The 17,506-nt window shown below is 30.4% G+C and overlaps 3 protein-coding genes across 5 annotated transcripts; 1 reads left to right on the top strand and 2 right to left on the bottom strand.

Moving 5' to 3' along the window:
* Positions 1 to 343: 343 nt before the first annotated feature.
* Positions 344 to 1,734, bottom strand: LOC18096034 (probable carboxylesterase 8). The gene has a single exon (XM_006370719.3). The coding sequence runs from the start codon at positions 1,562 to 1,564 to the stop codon at positions 587 to 589; it is 978 nt and encodes a 325-aa protein (XP_006370781.3). The 5' UTR covers positions 1,565 to 1,734; the 3' UTR covers positions 344 to 586.
* A 691-nt stretch (positions 1,735 to 2,425) lies between these two features.
* On the bottom strand, positions 2,426 to 3,589 carry LOC127905182 (probable carboxylesterase 8). Its single transcript, XM_052452020.1, has one exon. The coding sequence runs from the start codon at positions 3,425 to 3,427 to the stop codon at positions 2,450 to 2,452; it is 978 nt and encodes a 325-aa protein (XP_052307980.1). The 5' UTR covers positions 3,428 to 3,589; the 3' UTR covers positions 2,426 to 2,449.
* A 10,189-nt stretch (positions 3,590 to 13,778) lies between these two features.
* On the top strand, positions 13,779 to 17,365 carry LOC7480423 (pentatricopeptide repeat-containing protein At4g33990). Of its 3 annotated transcripts, none has more exons than XM_024588733.2 (3): positions 13,779 to 14,032; positions 14,152 to 14,197; positions 14,721 to 17,365. In XM_024588733.2, the coding sequence occupies exons 2-3, from the start codon at positions 14,184 to 14,186 to the stop codon at positions 17,176 to 17,178; spliced, it is 2,472 nt and encodes an 823-aa protein (XP_024444501.1). In that variant the 5' UTR covers positions 13,779 to 14,032; positions 14,152 to 14,183; the 3' UTR covers positions 17,179 to 17,365. The 3 variants fall into 3 exon arrangements, with proteins under 3 accessions (XP_024444501.1, XP_024444505.1, XP_024444509.1); XM_024588737.2 differs by having other exon boundaries at positions 14,143 to 14,197; XM_024588741.2 differs by having other exon boundaries at positions 14,124 to 14,197.
* Positions 17,366 to 17,506: the final 141 nt, after the last annotated feature.

Genomic DNA, 17,506 nt, shown 5'->3' with positions numbered 1-17,506 from the left:
TCGGGACTGTCAAGTTGAATTTTCTAGGCAGATCACGAGTGATGAATTGGTGTTTTTGTATGTGATGGTTCACTGGCTTTTTAACAAGGAAGAGAGGATCGGATGATAGGTGAAAACTCTTGAAATATAATTTGTATTATTATGATTATAATATTATACTAATTTGGTGCTTTTCTATACAAAATTTATTATAAAAAATATAACTCTAATGCCACACTTGAATTTTATCAAATCAACATATTTAAGTTATAATATCATATTAAATAATTATTTAAATTAAATTTTTTTAAATTAATATATTAAAGTTTTAATATTATATCAAATAACTATTACAATTAAAAAATTTAATTTTAAAAATGTAATTTATATTATTTTCAAACATAATATTATTGCTTTTCTATACAAAATTCATTACAAGAGAAGGCAACTCCATTACAAAGCTTGAACTTTGCCAAACCAACAGGGGTGATTGAGACCGGAAGGGTTCATGTGTTATCAAGCGACTTATAATCAAGAGAAACAGTACTTACTGATCAAACCAGACACCTTTTTACTTCCGGTTGATGTAGCCAATACACTATGATCATTAAACAGTTGTGCAAACAAATTCTTTAACATAGTCATACAAAGCCTTGGCTTTTGCAGGATCAAAAATCTCCACACCATGGAAGCCATCCTCATCAAACCTTGCAACCACGTCCACTCCACGAGACTCTAACATCTTCACCAATTCCTTTTGCTTGTCAACAAGTATATCCCCACCGTATCCTCTAAAGAAACACCTCGGCAGCCGTTCGATTTTGTTCTTTTCAAGAGACCCGCCAACAATGGGATTGCAATACTCATGATCACGATCGGTATCTTCGGGCAAAGACAGAGCCCACATCTTATCACTCATAGCCAATGGGAAAACCGGATCATTGAACAACCTCTTCTCTGATTCAGTCTTGGTGACAGCAGAAAAATAGGGGACATTCAATATCAAACCAATGATTTTCAAGGGTTTGATTTCAATATTCAAGGCAAGCAAGTTTGCATGGTAAGCGATATTGCCACCAGCACTCATGCCCATCAAGAAACACCTGGAAAAATCAAGGTATTCTTTAAACCAAGGTTCACAAGAAGGGCCGTTGATATCCAAAACTTGTTTTTGGACCCACTTGATAGACTCCATAGCATCTTGATATGCAGCGGGAAGGCGATGTTCAGGGGCAAGACGATAGTCAACAGACAGGACGAGAGCGGGGAAGTGAGAAGCCATGTCACTGCATGTTTGATGGAAAACAAGGGTTGCAGCACTGTAAAGAACAAAGCCACCTCCATGATAGTAAATAATGAGAGGGAGTTTGGCGTTTTGAGGAGGATTTAGAGGGCGAAATAAACGCAGAAATGTTTTGTTGTTGGGGTTTAGAGGGATGTCTTTCGAGAGCGAAAGTTCTTTGGAACCTGGAGTTATTTCTTCAGTTGGTGGTACGTCAGGAAATGCGCTGTTTCTAGTGAGTGAGCCATCTGGATTCTCCACAAAATCGCCGAGATTTGTTAACTTGACAGAGGAAGCTAACATGGTTGAGATAAGGTAGTAAATTCTAAGGGAGATGAAGAACAGTATGCAAGAGGAGGAATTAATAGAAGGAAGGGAAGTGAATGGATGGTAGTCAATGTTGAAATTTTTATGGAACCATTGAGAAACATAGATTTATTGGCTGATAAACGGTCCCATGAAAGACTATTTTTGGCTAGGAGATAAATGACGAGTGGATTTGCCTTGATGGAGTGCTTTGATCACTGTTTTATAGACAAAACTTCCAGCCTCCAAGGCCGAAAATATTGGATAATATCTCCAAGTGGATTTTTTTTGTATTTACGTTCTTGCAAAGTCTCATCTCTTACTAAAATAATAGATGAATGATGTTGTCATTTTCTTTTCTAATTGATAATAACACTCCATTCATTAGAAGTTTAAACGATTTCTCTTCCTTTACCTTTAGTTAACAAGGGATAATATATTGGTGCTGCAATTCGTCTAAATAATCAAATTAATGATTAAAGAAATAAAATAAAATAAAAAATGATTTTGCCATTTAGCCGGTGAAGACCATACCCGGAAGTAGAGGGATGTCTGGTGATCAGTTTCGTTCAAGTTTTGGCAAATTTGGTGGATGTTAGGGACATTAAATGCAGCTGCAAAGTAGGTAACCAGACCAGCTATTTCAGAGAATGAAAGAAGAAGATAAACAGTACTAGAATTCTGTTATTAGCCAAAGTTCATTTCAGTCCTTCCTCTTTTAATTGCTTTCAATTGAACCCCTAATTGAAACTGACCTATCTTTTTTAATTGCTTTTAATTGAACCTCTAATTAAAAGCGACCTACATATAATCAAGACAAACAGTATTGATCAAACCAGACACCTTACTTCCGGTTGATGTACGTAGCCAACACTATGATCATTAAACAGTTGAGTAAACAAATTCTTTAACATAGTCATAGAAAGCCTTGGCTTTTGCAGGATCAAAAACCTCCACACCATGGAAGCCATCCTCATCAAACCTCGCAACCACGTCCACTCCACGCGACTCTAACATCTTCACCAGTTCCTTTTGCTTGTCAACAAGTGGATCCCCACCGTATCCTCTAAAGAAACACCTCGGCAGCCGTTCGATTTTGTTCTTTTCAAGAGACCCGCCAACAATGGGATTGCAATACTCATGATCACGATCGGTATCTTCAGGCAAAGACAGAGCCCACATCCTATCACTAGTAGCCAATGGCAAAACCGGATCATCGATCAACCTCTTCTCTGATTCAGTCCTGGTGACAGAAGAAAAATAGGGGACATTCAATATCAAACCAATGATTTTCAAGGGTTTGATATCAATATTCAAGGCAAGCAAGTTTGCATGGTAAGCAATATTGCCACCAGCACTCATGCCCATCAAGAAACACCTTGAAAAATCAAGGTATTCTTTAAACCAAGGTTCACAAGAAGGGCCGTTGATATCCAAAACTTGGTTTTGGACCCACTTGATAGACTCCATAGCATCTTGATATGCAGCGGGAAGGCGATGTTCAGGGGCAAGACGATAGTCAACAGACAGGACGAGAGCGGGGAAGTGAGAAGCCATGTCACTGCATGTTTGATGGAAAGCAAGAGTTGCAGCGCTGTAAAGAACAAAGCCACCTCCATGAAGGTAAATAATGAGAGGGAGTTTGGTGTTTTGAGGGGGATTTAGGGGGCGAAACAAACGAAGAAATGTTTTGTTGTTGGGGTTTAGAGGGATGTCTTTCGAGAGCGAAAGTTCTTTGGAACCAGGAGCTATTTGTTCTGTTGGTGGTACGTCAGGAAATGGGCTGTTTCTACTGAGTGAGCCATCTGGATTCTCCACAAAATCGCAGAGATCTGTTAACTTGACAGAGGAAGCTAACATGGTTAAGACAAGGTAGTAAATTCTAAGGGAGATGAAGAACAGTATGCAAGAGGAGGAATGAATAGAAGGAAGGGAAGTGAATGGATGGTAGTCAATGTTGAAATTTTTATGGAACCATGGAGAAACATTGATTTATTGGCTGATAATTGGTTCCAAGAAAGACTATTTTTGGCTAGGAGATAAATGACGAGTCGATTTGCCTTGATGGAGTGCTTTGATCACTATTTTATAGACAAAACTTCCAGCCTCCAAGGTTGAAAATATTGGATAATATCTCCACGGTGAATGATATTGTCATTTTCTAATTGATAATAACACTCCATTCATTAGAAGTTTAAACGATTTCTCTTCCTTTACCTTTAGTTAACAAGGGATAATATTGGTGCTGCAATTCGTCAAAATAATCAGATTAATGATTAAAGAAGAAGATGAAAAAATGATTTTCTATTTTTAAGATCAAGATGGATGAATGCATGGGTGAATAAAAAAACTGAAAAACCGATTAAACTACGAAAATCAAAAAACAAATAACCGAAATAACCAAACCGTGAAAAAAACCCGATTAAACCGATTAAAATTGTAAAAAAACCGACCGGTTCGGTTTCGGATTTATAAGCCTGATATCAAAAAAACCAAACTGAACCAAACCGAACCCAAACAAAAAAACCGAGCCAAACCGGAAAAAAACCAAGCCAAACCGGTTTTTGTCCAAAAAAACTGAACCGAACCGAAACTGGTCGGTTTGAACCGATTTCGATTTTAAAAAAAAATCAATTTAATTATTTTTTTTTTATAAAAACTAAACCAAACTAAAAATAATAACTTCTAAATAAGTGCATGGATGAGTGTGAAACACCATCTTCATTGAAGGCCTAGACTCATCCATTCTGGGCTTAGTATTAGGCTAAAAAAGAACTCATTGTCTGTACAAATAGGTTTGAGGCCATAGTTTTTCATTCAATGGGTTCAGGGGATATTCTTTGACCACCCCCAAAAAATTAACCCATGAAGCCATCTTCTGAAGAGTTCATAATTGGTACTGTTAAATTAATTATTATTTTTTTTAATTATTACACATCTAAATAATAAAATCACACTCAAGTGAAAAATCAAATTATTCATTTCTTCTAAATCCTAAACAAATTCTAAAATACAAATCATATATTAATACAACGAAATTATCATTATAAAACAAATAAAACACTTAAATATACAAGTAAATTATAAATATTACAACAAACATCAATAAATTAATTCAAAATATAAATAAGTTGGTTTATTTACTTGGTGGAGTGAAGTTAATAAAAAATAAAACTAAGAGAAAGAAGCTTTATGTCGGCAGATTGTGGTGGCTGGACTTGTCGAGATTGGGGGGTATTGGATTTCGTTGTAAGGAGGGAGGAGGGTTGCCGGTTATTATTTGTTTATAGAGTAAGATGAAAATGAGCTAAGAAGAGTCATTGTTGCGTTTTAATTTCTTTTAAAATCACATATAAAATTTTATTAGCAATCACGATAAAATTGCCGATGAATTTTTTTATTCAATCATTATTTTCATATGAAATTACTGAATAACATGCAAAACTATGCACGCGCACACACACAGATACACACACACACTAACTCATTAGTAAATATTATAGATTATTATTAAAGAGATAACATTCTTACTATTTCTCTTTAAATCCTCTTAACAACCAGATTATTATTTTTTAAAATAAAAACATTATTCATGACAATTTATTTGCTTATGGCACCGGCATGTATAGAGGTCCTTTGAATCAATGTCCCGGTTTTTCTACTTGAGCTCCGATGATGGCATCGCTTAAGGAGGATTGAACCTTACAAACACACTTGTGGTTCTGACAAAAACAAGTATTACACATACATTTCTTGCCTATACACCAACATCTTTGGCCTGCACAGTCTGTATTTTTGTTGCAACGTAATGTAATCACGGTGCTTCTTGCTTCTCCTACATGTGAACCTGACAAACACAAGTTCACAATATTTTAGAATAAGGTTCGTTTGTGTGTGAAATTAGAATGAAACATATGAGAGAGAGAGAGAGAGGGAGAGAGATAGACTAACAAGAAGCGATGATTAAGAGTGCAAAGACCAAGAAAGTTAGCTTGAATGAAGACTTCTCCATCTCTCTTTCTTTGCTATGAAAATACCTTAGAGATATGTAAATGCCAATTACTTGTTTTTTTTTAATGCAATGAATAAAGGATAGGCTCTCCCATTGTAATGTTATATAGGCGAGGTTATGGGACTAATAATGGATAGGTATATCTTAGTGGATTACATACCTTTTTTTTTCTATATCATATTATCTATAAATTATAATAACCTAACATATATGGGAAAAGAGACTTTCACAAGATAAGATTTCAAACTAAACTTAAGGTAAATATTTATTCACGGATTTATGTTGCATTCTAAATAGTTACGTGTTTGGACAAAACTTGCCAACAAGATAAGATCTCAAATTTGAATCATATCTAGGCCAATATGGATCAAATCCAATATTTGGGTAATTGTTGATGCATGAATTGTTCAGATTATGTGAATTCACCATTTTATGGTTTCTACATTGTGCTTGTATACCATTTAACTATATTATATACATTTTTTTTTTAGTAAATTCTTAAATTAATTAAGAATATTTTTAAATATTATTTTATTGAATTTAATTTAATTTTTATGTTGTTCTTGAATAAGATAATATAAATATTTTTTTATAATATTAGCAGGTGTTCTTTTTGTCCAACCTATTATAAAAACTTATTTTCAAATTTTAATAAGTTGATTTAACATGAACACTAATTTTTGTTATCACTAGTTCATTTGTTTGCGCTCTACCTCGGGCTCAACCATGTTTTTAAAAACATTAAAAAAAAGTTATTAAGAGCACAAAGAGTTTTTTGCAACGCTGTAAACTCAAGCAAGACGATAAATCTTTAAGAGCTAACTCGATATGAATTGGTTTATTTAATAGGTTTAAAGGAAACCCAGATGACTTTTTTTATTTTTAAAAAATAATGTTAAACGATAAAAATAAAAAAAATAAGATAAAAAATAAAAAAAGAGCGTCGAGCCATATAAACTTTCCAAACCACTAATCCGAGATATTAGGTCAAAAATACCATACATAGAAAAGCAATGAAACTCAATTCTCAGCAATCTAATATCAAATGATAAATTATCACAATTATTATTATAACAATTATTATTCTTATTGCTATTATTCTCATTATTAATATTATCATTATCATTACATTACAGCTACCATCATTACTACTATTATCAATAAGTAATATCATAATTATTATTATTATTATTATTATTATTATTATTATTATTATTATTATTACCACCACTATCATTATCATTACTATAATTGTTATTATCATCCTTATTATTATTATTATTTATACTATTGTTATAATTATTATCACCGCTACTATAACTAATATTACAATTATTTTTATTCTTATCATTGTCATCAATTTTATTATTGTTATTATAACCACAATCATTATTATTATTATTATTATTATCATCATCATCACAATCACAATCATTATTACTATTATTATTACTGCAACTACCGAAAAGAGATCAATATTTTTATTATTATTAATATAATTATCACAATTATTGTTGTTGTTATTATCATCACCATAATTATTGATATCAAACCACTACAATAATTATAATAAATTATTATTATTATTATTATTATTATTATTATTATTAGAACCACTACAATTACCATTTTTAGTATTATTACTATCACTGTTGTTGTTGTTATTGTTGTTGTTTGCTGAAATAACAAAAATCATAAACTTGTTTTGAATGATAAAATCATAAATCATACAAACTTTGACAAAAGGACAAATGAAACAAATAAAAAATCAAGCGAAAAAAATATCAAACTAAAATAAATATTATTACCATTGAAAAAAACCATAAATTTGATTTGAATGGTAAAATTAAAAACTATAAAAACTCTAACAAAAGAGACAAAGGAAAAAAAAAACTAAAAAATCAGAAGTAGAAAGACCAAATCGAAAAACATCATATACACAAATTAGAATAGAATGACTAAATTGTAAGCAAATAAAACTCCAACAAAAGAGAAAATGACTAAAATAAAAAATCAAACCTAAGGGGATGGATTCTGGAACTGAAACGATAAAAAAATTTAAAATAAAATTAAAAATTAAAAGAATGAGGAGTGAAATGAAAAATAAAACATATGAGAAATTATAATTGAAGAACAAAATTGGAAAAAAAAAACTTCTATAAAAAGAATAAGGATGAAAAAAGAAATTCAAATAATGAGGACTGAAATTGAAAAACAACAAACAAAGAGGATAATTGTGCACTTTAGCTATTAGGAGAGAGAAAATACAAAACATGAAAAAATGCATTTTTTCGATTAAAAAATTTTAAAACAAAACATGAAAATACCAAACCATCCATCATGACCCTCTTAATTACACAAAATACTTATGTGAAAATACCAAAATATCCCTGAAAGCAAAACTTTTTTTTTTTGTCTTTTCTAAGGTTAAAAACGTTCTCTCACTATACATAAAAAGTGAAAAAACCTTAAACACCCTTGTCCAGCAGCCTAATATATTTTTGGTCTTGGAAGCAAATAAGTATTTTTACTGTTACAAAACTTGTGGAAAGTCAAGAAAACCCTTGGTCAACAGCTCTAAATCTTGTTGAATCTAGGGATAAAAAAATATTTTTACTATGTTAAAAAATTTGAAAAGACGCATACACCCCCAAATAATCTTTTAATGACCACTAAGCCATAGAAAAAGACCACAAAAACCCTCAGCTCAAAGGCTTAAATTTTCTCTAATCAAGGGTAAAAGGGTAATTTCAATATAGCAATCCATAGTAATCTGTATGTAGAGCTACAGTGAAACCCGCACGCTTTTTAGCTTTTGTTAATATAATTAAATAAAAAATAGTTTCAAAAAAGTAAAGTTTTTAAATCTAGTTAGGTCTATGGCTCGGATAGCAGGCTTGTTGGGTTGACTCGGATCTATTTCGTCGTCTCAATATATTAAAAAAATATTATCTTGGATTTTTAAAACAGCCAAACATATTTTTACTGATCATCTAGGTTTTTTTTAAAAAAAACTCATCTAGTCAACTGAATCACATTGACTCAATTCTTATATAATTTAATTTAAAAATCAAGTTAAGCAAGAATTTAGGTTAACTATGTTTTCATTTCAGAAATAGTCATTAGGTTGTTAAGAATATTTAAAGGGAAAATAATAAAAATGTTACTTCTTTTGATAATAATCTATAATATTTTTTTAATCTTATTAGTAAATCTTTGTTTATCTTTAAATCCACCTCAATAAAAGTAATTGAAAGATTGTAAATGTTGAGATTATTTTGGATGCACCTTTTCTTTAGTTTGATATAATGAAAGAAAATTTTAATTTTTTTATTATTCGATGAAGGACAATAATTTCTGGATAGAAATTTGGGAAATTGACAAAAATAAAGCATGGAGGATATTGTAGCTTTTCTCACAAAACACGGTAAATTGTTATAATGTTTCTTCACGTTGGTTTTTGTTTCCTTTTTTGTGTTGCTTGAACATATAGTTTTCTTTTTTCCTTTTCCTTTTGTTTTTTTGTTATGATTTAAAAAAAAATTATTGATTTTATTTTTTAATATTGGGATAGTTTACAATTTAGCTTTGTAATTTGTTTCTTTTTATTTTATCTTTCTATGAGATTAGCGTGGTTTGCGGATTTATGAAGGTAATCCAATTTGCCTTGGTTTATGCATTTATGAGTTTTAGTTGATTTCATTTTTTAAATTTTAGATGGTTGAGAATTTGACTTTGTAATTTATTTCTTTCTATTTTGCCTTTATATGATGTTAGTATGGTTTGTGGATTTGCTAAGATAACCTAGGTTGTCCCGATTTACAGGTTTAGTGGGTTTTTTTTTTAATTTAACTAGAATTTTTTATAATCTATTTTTTTCTTGTATAGTTACAAAATAATAGTTTTAGATAGAAAACATGTTATTGAACTTTAAAAAGTAATAAAAATTAAAGGGTGTGGGGAAACTACTGTTCACTCACACCTATTGCACTGTGAATTAGTAATCCACGATGTTTCACTTTTTTTAAAAAAATTATTATGATTTTTTTAAAAAAAAATTTAATCGATTTCATCTTTTAATATTGAGATAGTTGAGAATTTGATTTCGTAATTTGTTTTTTAATTTTATCTTTTTATAAGATTAGCATGGTTTGCAAGTTTACTAGTGTAACTTAGATTGCCCTTTAAAAATGTATTAAAATAATAATTATTTTTAACATTAATATATTAAAATTATATTTAAAAATAAGTTGTAACGCGGAAACAAATACTAATCATTTAGTCACGTTCATTGAAAAAAACATGACACAAGAACAACGAGTCTAGTTGGTGTTAAACAATGTGAGAAAAATGCAGTGAGGAGAAAGTTTTAGATCAAGATTTAGGTTTTCAAAGTTTCCAGAGTAAGAACAATTGTGATTGATATATTAATGTATAATCAATGCAGGCTAAATCAAGAGAAGAATTGGAATATGACCCTTTTTTATTTTAAAAAATTGTTACATTATCTGACTTGTTTTTAATTAATTGTTTTCCAATTATTAAAATTTAAGAATCTAAAATATTTTCCTTTTTAATTAAATTCTAAATTACTTATTACTATATCTTTAATTTTAAAACGAAAGTGTTTTATCATTTGTTGGTTTCTGTGATTATATAAATGACTTTTCATAACATTACCATGTTACTACTGTGTAACTAATTAATTGGTTATACATCATATTAATTTTATTTATGCATATATATTTAATTTATTTAAAAAAATTTATTTATTAAAATATTTAATTAATAAATCTAGAGATATATTGTTATATATTATACTTTATCTTCAAATATAAATTAATCAACTATTAAATTAATAATAAATTAATTTATTTAATTTATTTAATCCTATAATGATCATTATTAGTATTACCAATATTATTATTGTTGTTGTTGTTGTTACTAATATTACTATTATTTTTATTATTATCACTATTATTATTATTATTATTATTATTATTATTATAACTACTACTATTATTATAACATACTATTACTATTACTATTACTATTACTATTATTAGCATCATTACTATTACTATTATTATTACTATTATTATCAGTATTATTATTATCATTTTATTATTACTACTATTATTATTACTATTACTACTAATATTGCCACTATTATTATCATTAAAAAATATCATTAATACTACAATTATTATCACTATTATTATTATTATTATTATTATTATTATTATTATTACAACAAACTATTATTATTATCACTATAATTAACATTATTATCATTATTAGTAGTAGTACTTGTAATATTGTTAATATCATTATCATTATTACTATTACTATTATTATTATTATTATGACAACTACTATAATTACCATTATTAGTATTGTTGTAACAAAAATCACAAATTTGATTTGAAAAAATAAAATTAAAAACCATAAAAATTTTAGCAGAAAGACAAAAGAAACAAATAAGAAATCAAAAGAAAAAGAACCAAACTGAAATTAATATTATCATTATTAAAAACAAAATTGTAAATTTTATTTAAAGGATAAAATTAAAAACTATAAAAGGGCCATTGAAAAAAATATGAAATTAAATATAGAAGGACTGAATCGAAAAACATTATATATATATATATATATATATATATATATATATATATATATATATTGAAAGATTAAATTGAAAATAAATAAAACTTTAATAAAAGAGAAAATGATATAAATCAAAACTAAAATTATGAATCCTGAAACACCAAGAACAATGAGGGGTTTTGAGGGTACAAGAGAGAAATGAAAAAAAATAGATAATTGATGATAAACCGACCATTTTCAAAACACATGTGTTACCCATCAAGGAAGATGACACGACAAAAAAAAAAAAGACGGCGGAAGCATATTGCTGGAAGGCGCCGCCCACAATGTGCGGCGCCTTTCATGTGCCAGTAGTGTTTTCAATTTTTAAAAAATAATAATTAAATATTAAATTACATTATTATAATCATACATAGAAAAGCAGTGAAACTCAATTCTCAGCAATCTAATATCGAATGATAAATTATCACCATTATTATTATAATCATTGTTATTATTCTCATTATTAATATTATCATTATCATTACATTACAGCTACCATCATTACTACTATTATCAATAAGTAATATCATAATTGTTATTAATATTATTATTATGACCATTATGATTATCTTTATTATAGTTGTTATTATCATCGCTATTATTATTATTGTTTATACTATTGTTATAATTATTATCACCGCCACTATAACTAATATTACCATTATTTTTATTCTTATCATTATCATCATTATTGTTGTTGTTGTTATAACCACAATCATCATCATCATCATCATTACTATTACTAATATTTTTTTATTATTAATATAATTATCACAATTATTGTTATTATTATTATCATCACCATAATTATTGATATCATAACCACTACAATAATTATAATAAATTAGTATTATTGTTATTATTATTATTATTAGAACCACTACAATTACCATTTTTAATATTATTACTATCACTGTTGTTGTTGTTGTCGTCGTCGTCGTCGTCGTCGTTGCTGAAATAACAAAAATCATAAACTTGTTTTGAAGGATAAAATCATAAATCATAAAGATTTTGACAAAAAGGCAAATGAAACAAATAAAAAATCAAGCGAAAAAAATATCAAACTAAACTAAATATTATTACTATTGAAAAAAACCATAAATTTGATTTGAATGGTAAATTTAAAAACTATAAAAACTCTAACAAAAGAGACAAAGGAAAAAACTAAGAAATTAGAAGTAGAAAGACCATATCGAAGAACATCACACACACACACACACACACACACACACACACATATATATATATATATATATATATATATTTTAAAAGATTAAATTAAAAATAAATAAAACTTTAATAAAAGAGAAAAATACCAAAATCAAAACTAAAATTATGGATTCTGAAACACCAATAACAATGAGGGCTAGATTTAGTTTTTTGAGGGTAGGAGAGAGAAATGAAAAAAAAAATCATTGACAATAAACCGATCATTTTCAAATGACATGTGTAACCCATCAAGGAAGAGGACACGAAGAAAAAAAAGACGGCGGAAGCATATTGCTTGAAGGCGGCGCCTTTCACGTGCTAGTAGTGTTTTCAATTTAAAAAAAAAGAATAATTAAATAGTAAATTACATTATCACACTTGACCAAACCAACAATTATATATAAAAAAAAAAAAAACACACGACATGAAAAGACATGAACATCCATGTGTCAATGACTTGATTTTTTAACCCCAAGGTTAAATATATAATTTTATTGTATATCAAAAAAGTAAAATGTCTAAAAAGACCCTTGACTATAGTTTTTTTTTTTAAGGTAATTTTACTATGTAAAAGCATGATGAAAAGACAAAGATATCATTGAACAATTCTCAAATGACAAATGAATTAAAAGAAAATACTATTTTACCTCTAAAATAATAATAATCTAAGAGTTTTTTCAAGGATAAAATCATCATTTTATTATTACAATCCACAATAAATAAAAAAATATATACCGTAATTATCCTATATATTTTAGCTTTTCTCTTTAATTTTACCTTATTTTTTGAAAGCCTGTTCTTTTATGAGAGAATTTTAATTCTTAAAAACAAAATTAATTTCATGATAAAAAAAGAAAAACAAAATTAACTTAAAGTAAATAGATATTACGTGCACTAAAAAGGCTTATTTTCTTACAAATTAAGAGGATTATTTTTTCTGCAGCAAAGCGTAAAAAGATCACAAGTAGTACCTCTTCCCTTTTTTTATCATCCAAACATCACAGGCATTGTGATTGAAGGAATTTTTTTAAAATATTTTTATTTAAAAATATATTAAAATATTTTTTTATTTTTAATATCAATAAATTAAAATTATTAAAAAAACACTTAAAAAATCAAATAGATATTTTTTAAATTAAACACATTTTTAAAACAAGCAGCCCTCTCTCTCTCTCCACCAACTTTATAATCTTAATTTTCCTATAAAAAAAATCCCCACCTCTCAATTCTATCCAAATCAACGTCTAAACATCCGCCACGTAATTAAATCACTTTTTAATATTCCAGTTAAAACAAAAAAACAAAAACTCTCTCTCGGTTCACTGTCAACAGCAGCAACGGATCCCTGATTGAAAAAAGGACTCCCTAACTCCTCTTTCGTTCACTTACGCAATTCTCACTATTTCGATCAACTCTAGCAACTCACTCACGTCGTCGTTTCGATTCTTGATTGTGAAAAAAAATGCACAGTTCTTACGTTGAGAGGTAACTAGAGACCATACCAAAACGACATGTCGACCTCTGTGCTTGTACAATACAATCTTAAACCCCACAAAGAAAACCAAAAACCCCTGCACTAAGCCCCCTCATTCAAGGTGAGTAATTCTTCTTTTTGTGACAAAAAGTTATGATTTTGATTTCTGTTTTATAATTTAGTGATAAAAGCTCTCCCCCTTGCATGTCTAGTAATTCTTAATGGCTTTAGTGTTATCAGGAAGGGAATACAGAATGAAATGAAAGAAGCTCATGAAAGGCTCAAGGTAAGCAAAACATAAAGCAATGAGACTTCCTTCTTTGTCTATAGCCAAAAATCCGTGTGTGATTGTGAGGGTGCTTTTCTTGAGTGGTTTATGAATTTGTGCTTCATACTGTTAAATACCCACAAACCAAATAACCCAAAACACCAGCAAAGATTGGTACTTTAAAGCAGAAAAATTGAACTTTCTATGTTAAAATTGATCTTTGTCCTTTAAAGAGTCTTGTTAAATTGTGCTATTAGTTTCTTGTGATCTGAAGGATTTCCTTTAATGGGTCTCATTAAAGGATTTCTACAATTGATTTCTTCTGGTTCTGGATGGTTAAGCATTTGTTAATGGCCTAGTGGGTGGTGATTATTATCATTTTAATTTCTTGAAGGTCTATCTCTTAAAGGGTCTCTTTTATTGTGCTGTTAGTTTCTTGTCATCTGTTATGGTTGTGAGCAAAATTTGTTAATGATTTGGTGGGTGGTTGATCATGTGAGATTAATGAAATACTTATTTCTTGCATCTTTTGGTGTCTCAGATTGGTGCCACCCTGCAAAAGAAGGCATCTTTCCAAACTTTTCTCATTGTTTCAATCCCATAGAACATTACATACGGCAACCGTCACAGATTACTTACAAGTTACATCAGATGATCTTGAAAATGAGAGGAAAAGGATTGATTTCAATGCTTTATTCAAATCCTGCACAAAGTTGCAGCAGGTTAAATGTGCTCATACACTTGTTGTGGTGTCAGGGAGATTTAAAGACAACTTCCTTTCCTCAAAGATTGTAAATTTGTATTCTCAGCATGGTGATGTTTCGTTAGCTTGGTGGACTTTTCACCACCTACCAAATAAAGATGTTTATACCTGGAATTCTATGGCATTTGCTTATGTTAGCCATGGTCGTTTCTGTGAAGCCTTGGGTTGTTTCAACCAGTTCTTTTCAACCTCTGGTCTTCGACCTGATTTTTACACTTTTCCTCCTGTGGTTAAAGCTTGTGGTGATCTGCTAGATGGGAAAAAGATACATTGCTTGGTTTTAAAGTTGGGTTTTGAATGGGATGTATTTGTAGCTGCTTCCCTGGTACATATGTATTCGCGATTTGGGCTTGTGGGGGATGCAAGAAAATTGTTTGATGATATGCCAGCTCGTGATAGAGGTTCATGGAATGCAATGATTTCTGGTTATTGTCAGAATGGGAATGCTGCAGAGGCATTGGATATCGCAGATGAGATGAGATTGGAAGGGGTAAAAATGGATGCTATTACTGTTGCCAGTGTTCTTCCTGTTTGTGCACAAGTGGGTGATATTTTAAGTGGCAAGTTAATTCATTTGTATGTTATAAAGCATGGATTGGAATTTGAACTGTTTGTGTCTAATGCTTTGATTAACATGTATGCCAAATTTGGTAGCTTGGGGCATGCGCAGAAAGTTTTTGGTCAGATGGTGGTAAGAGATATTGTATCATGGAACTCGATAATTGCTGCATATGAGCAAAACAACAATCCAGTTTCTGCTCATTTATTCTTTCATAAGATGCAAGAAGCTAGAGTTCAACCTGATTTGTTGACTCTAGTCAGTTTAGCTTCCATTGTTGCTCAACTAAATGATCATCAAAATAGCAGGTCTGTTCATGGATTTGTCATGAGGAAAGGTTGGTTCATGGAATATATTATCATTGGGAATGCGGTTGTGGATATGTATGCCAAAATTGGCAATTTAGATTCTGCGCGTGCAGTTTTTGGAGGACTCCTCATTAAAGATGTGGTTTCTTGGAATACTTTGATCACTGGTTATGCTCAAAATGGCCTTGCGAGTGAGGCAATTGAAGTATATCTTTTGATGGAAGAACACGAAGAGATAATCCCAAATCAAGGGACATGGGTAAGCATTCTACCAGCCTATTCCCATGTGGGAGCCTTGCAGCAAGGAATGAGAATTCATGGACAAGTTATTAAAAATTGTCTCTACTCAGATGTCTTTGTTGGCACATGCCTCATCGACATGTACGGTAAATGTGGAAAATTAGATGATGCAATATCATTATTCTACCAAGTACCTAGAAAAAATTCAGTCCCTTGGAATGCTATGATATCATGCTATGGAGTTCACGGGGATGGTGAGAAAGCTCTTGAGCTTTTTAGAGAGATGAAAGCTGAGAGAGTGAAGCCAGATCATATAACATTTGTATCGCTATTGTCAGCTTGTAGTCATTCAGGTTTGGTCAGTGATGCTCAGTGGTGCTTTAACATGATGGAGGAAGAGTATGGAATTAAGCCTAGTTTGAAGCACTATGGTTGCATGGTAGATTTATTTGGTAGAGCTGGGGAATTGGAAATGGCATTCAATTTTATAAAAAAAATGCCAATTCAGCCTGATGCTTCTGCATGGGGTGCCCTTCTCAATGCTTGCAGAATACATGGAAATATTGAGCTGGGTAAACATGCTTCTGAACGTTTGTTTGAAGTTGATTCAGAGAACGTTGGCTACTATGTATTGCTATCAAATATTTATGCAAACGTTGGGAAATGGGAAGGAGTGGATGATGTGAGATCACTAGCTAGAGATAGGGGATTGAGGAAGAATCCTGGATGGAGCTCAATCATATTGAACAACAAGGTCGACGTCTTCTACACTGGCAACCAAACTCATCCAAAATGTGAGGAGATATACAGGGAGTTGAGGGATTTGACTTCGAAAATAAAGACCATTGGTTATGTTCCAGATTTTTGCTTTGTGTTGCAAGATGTTGAAGAGGATGAGAAGGAGCACATCCTCATGGGCCATAGTGAGAGGCTGGCTATTGCTTATGGAATTATTAGCACCTCTCCTAAAACTCCTATCCGGATCTTCAAGAACTTGAGGGTCTGTGGTGATTGCCACACTGTAACAAAATTTATATCTATAATTACTGAGAGGGAAATTATTGTGAGGGATTCCAGCCGGTTCCATCACTTCAAGGGAGGAACTTGCTCTTGTGGGGACTATTGGTAACATGAATCATGATTGAATATTTGTTAAAAGAACCTTGATGAATATATATGTTACCTGGTGCCAAGGAAAATTTCGTTAAGCTCTGCTGTACTGATGAAAATCAAATACTGTGTACAGAAGTTTTATTTAATTATGTGATCATACACCTTTTTCCTTGATTAAAGAATACCATGGTCAGTAGTTCAAACTGCCTTCAACTCCTCCATGAATTTACATGTCTTGGTAGCTTCTAGACCTTTTAAATAACATGTTGGGCTTTTGCTTGTTCTCTTCGGCTTGAACCTTTAAACTGAGTATGTCTATTTGGAACGTTGAGAGTGCATTACGT

The sequence above is a fragment of the Populus trichocarpa genome, chromosome 1 (assembly GCF_000002775.5).
Source record: "Populus trichocarpa isolate Nisqually-1 chromosome 1, P.trichocarpa_v4.1, whole genome shotgun sequence".
NCBI classification, from domain to species: domain Eukaryota; kingdom Viridiplantae; phylum Streptophyta; class Magnoliopsida; order Malpighiales; family Salicaceae; genus Populus; species Populus trichocarpa.
The sequence above is the reverse complement of the archived record's forward strand: the minus strand, read 5'-3'. Positions and strand labels throughout refer to the sequence as shown.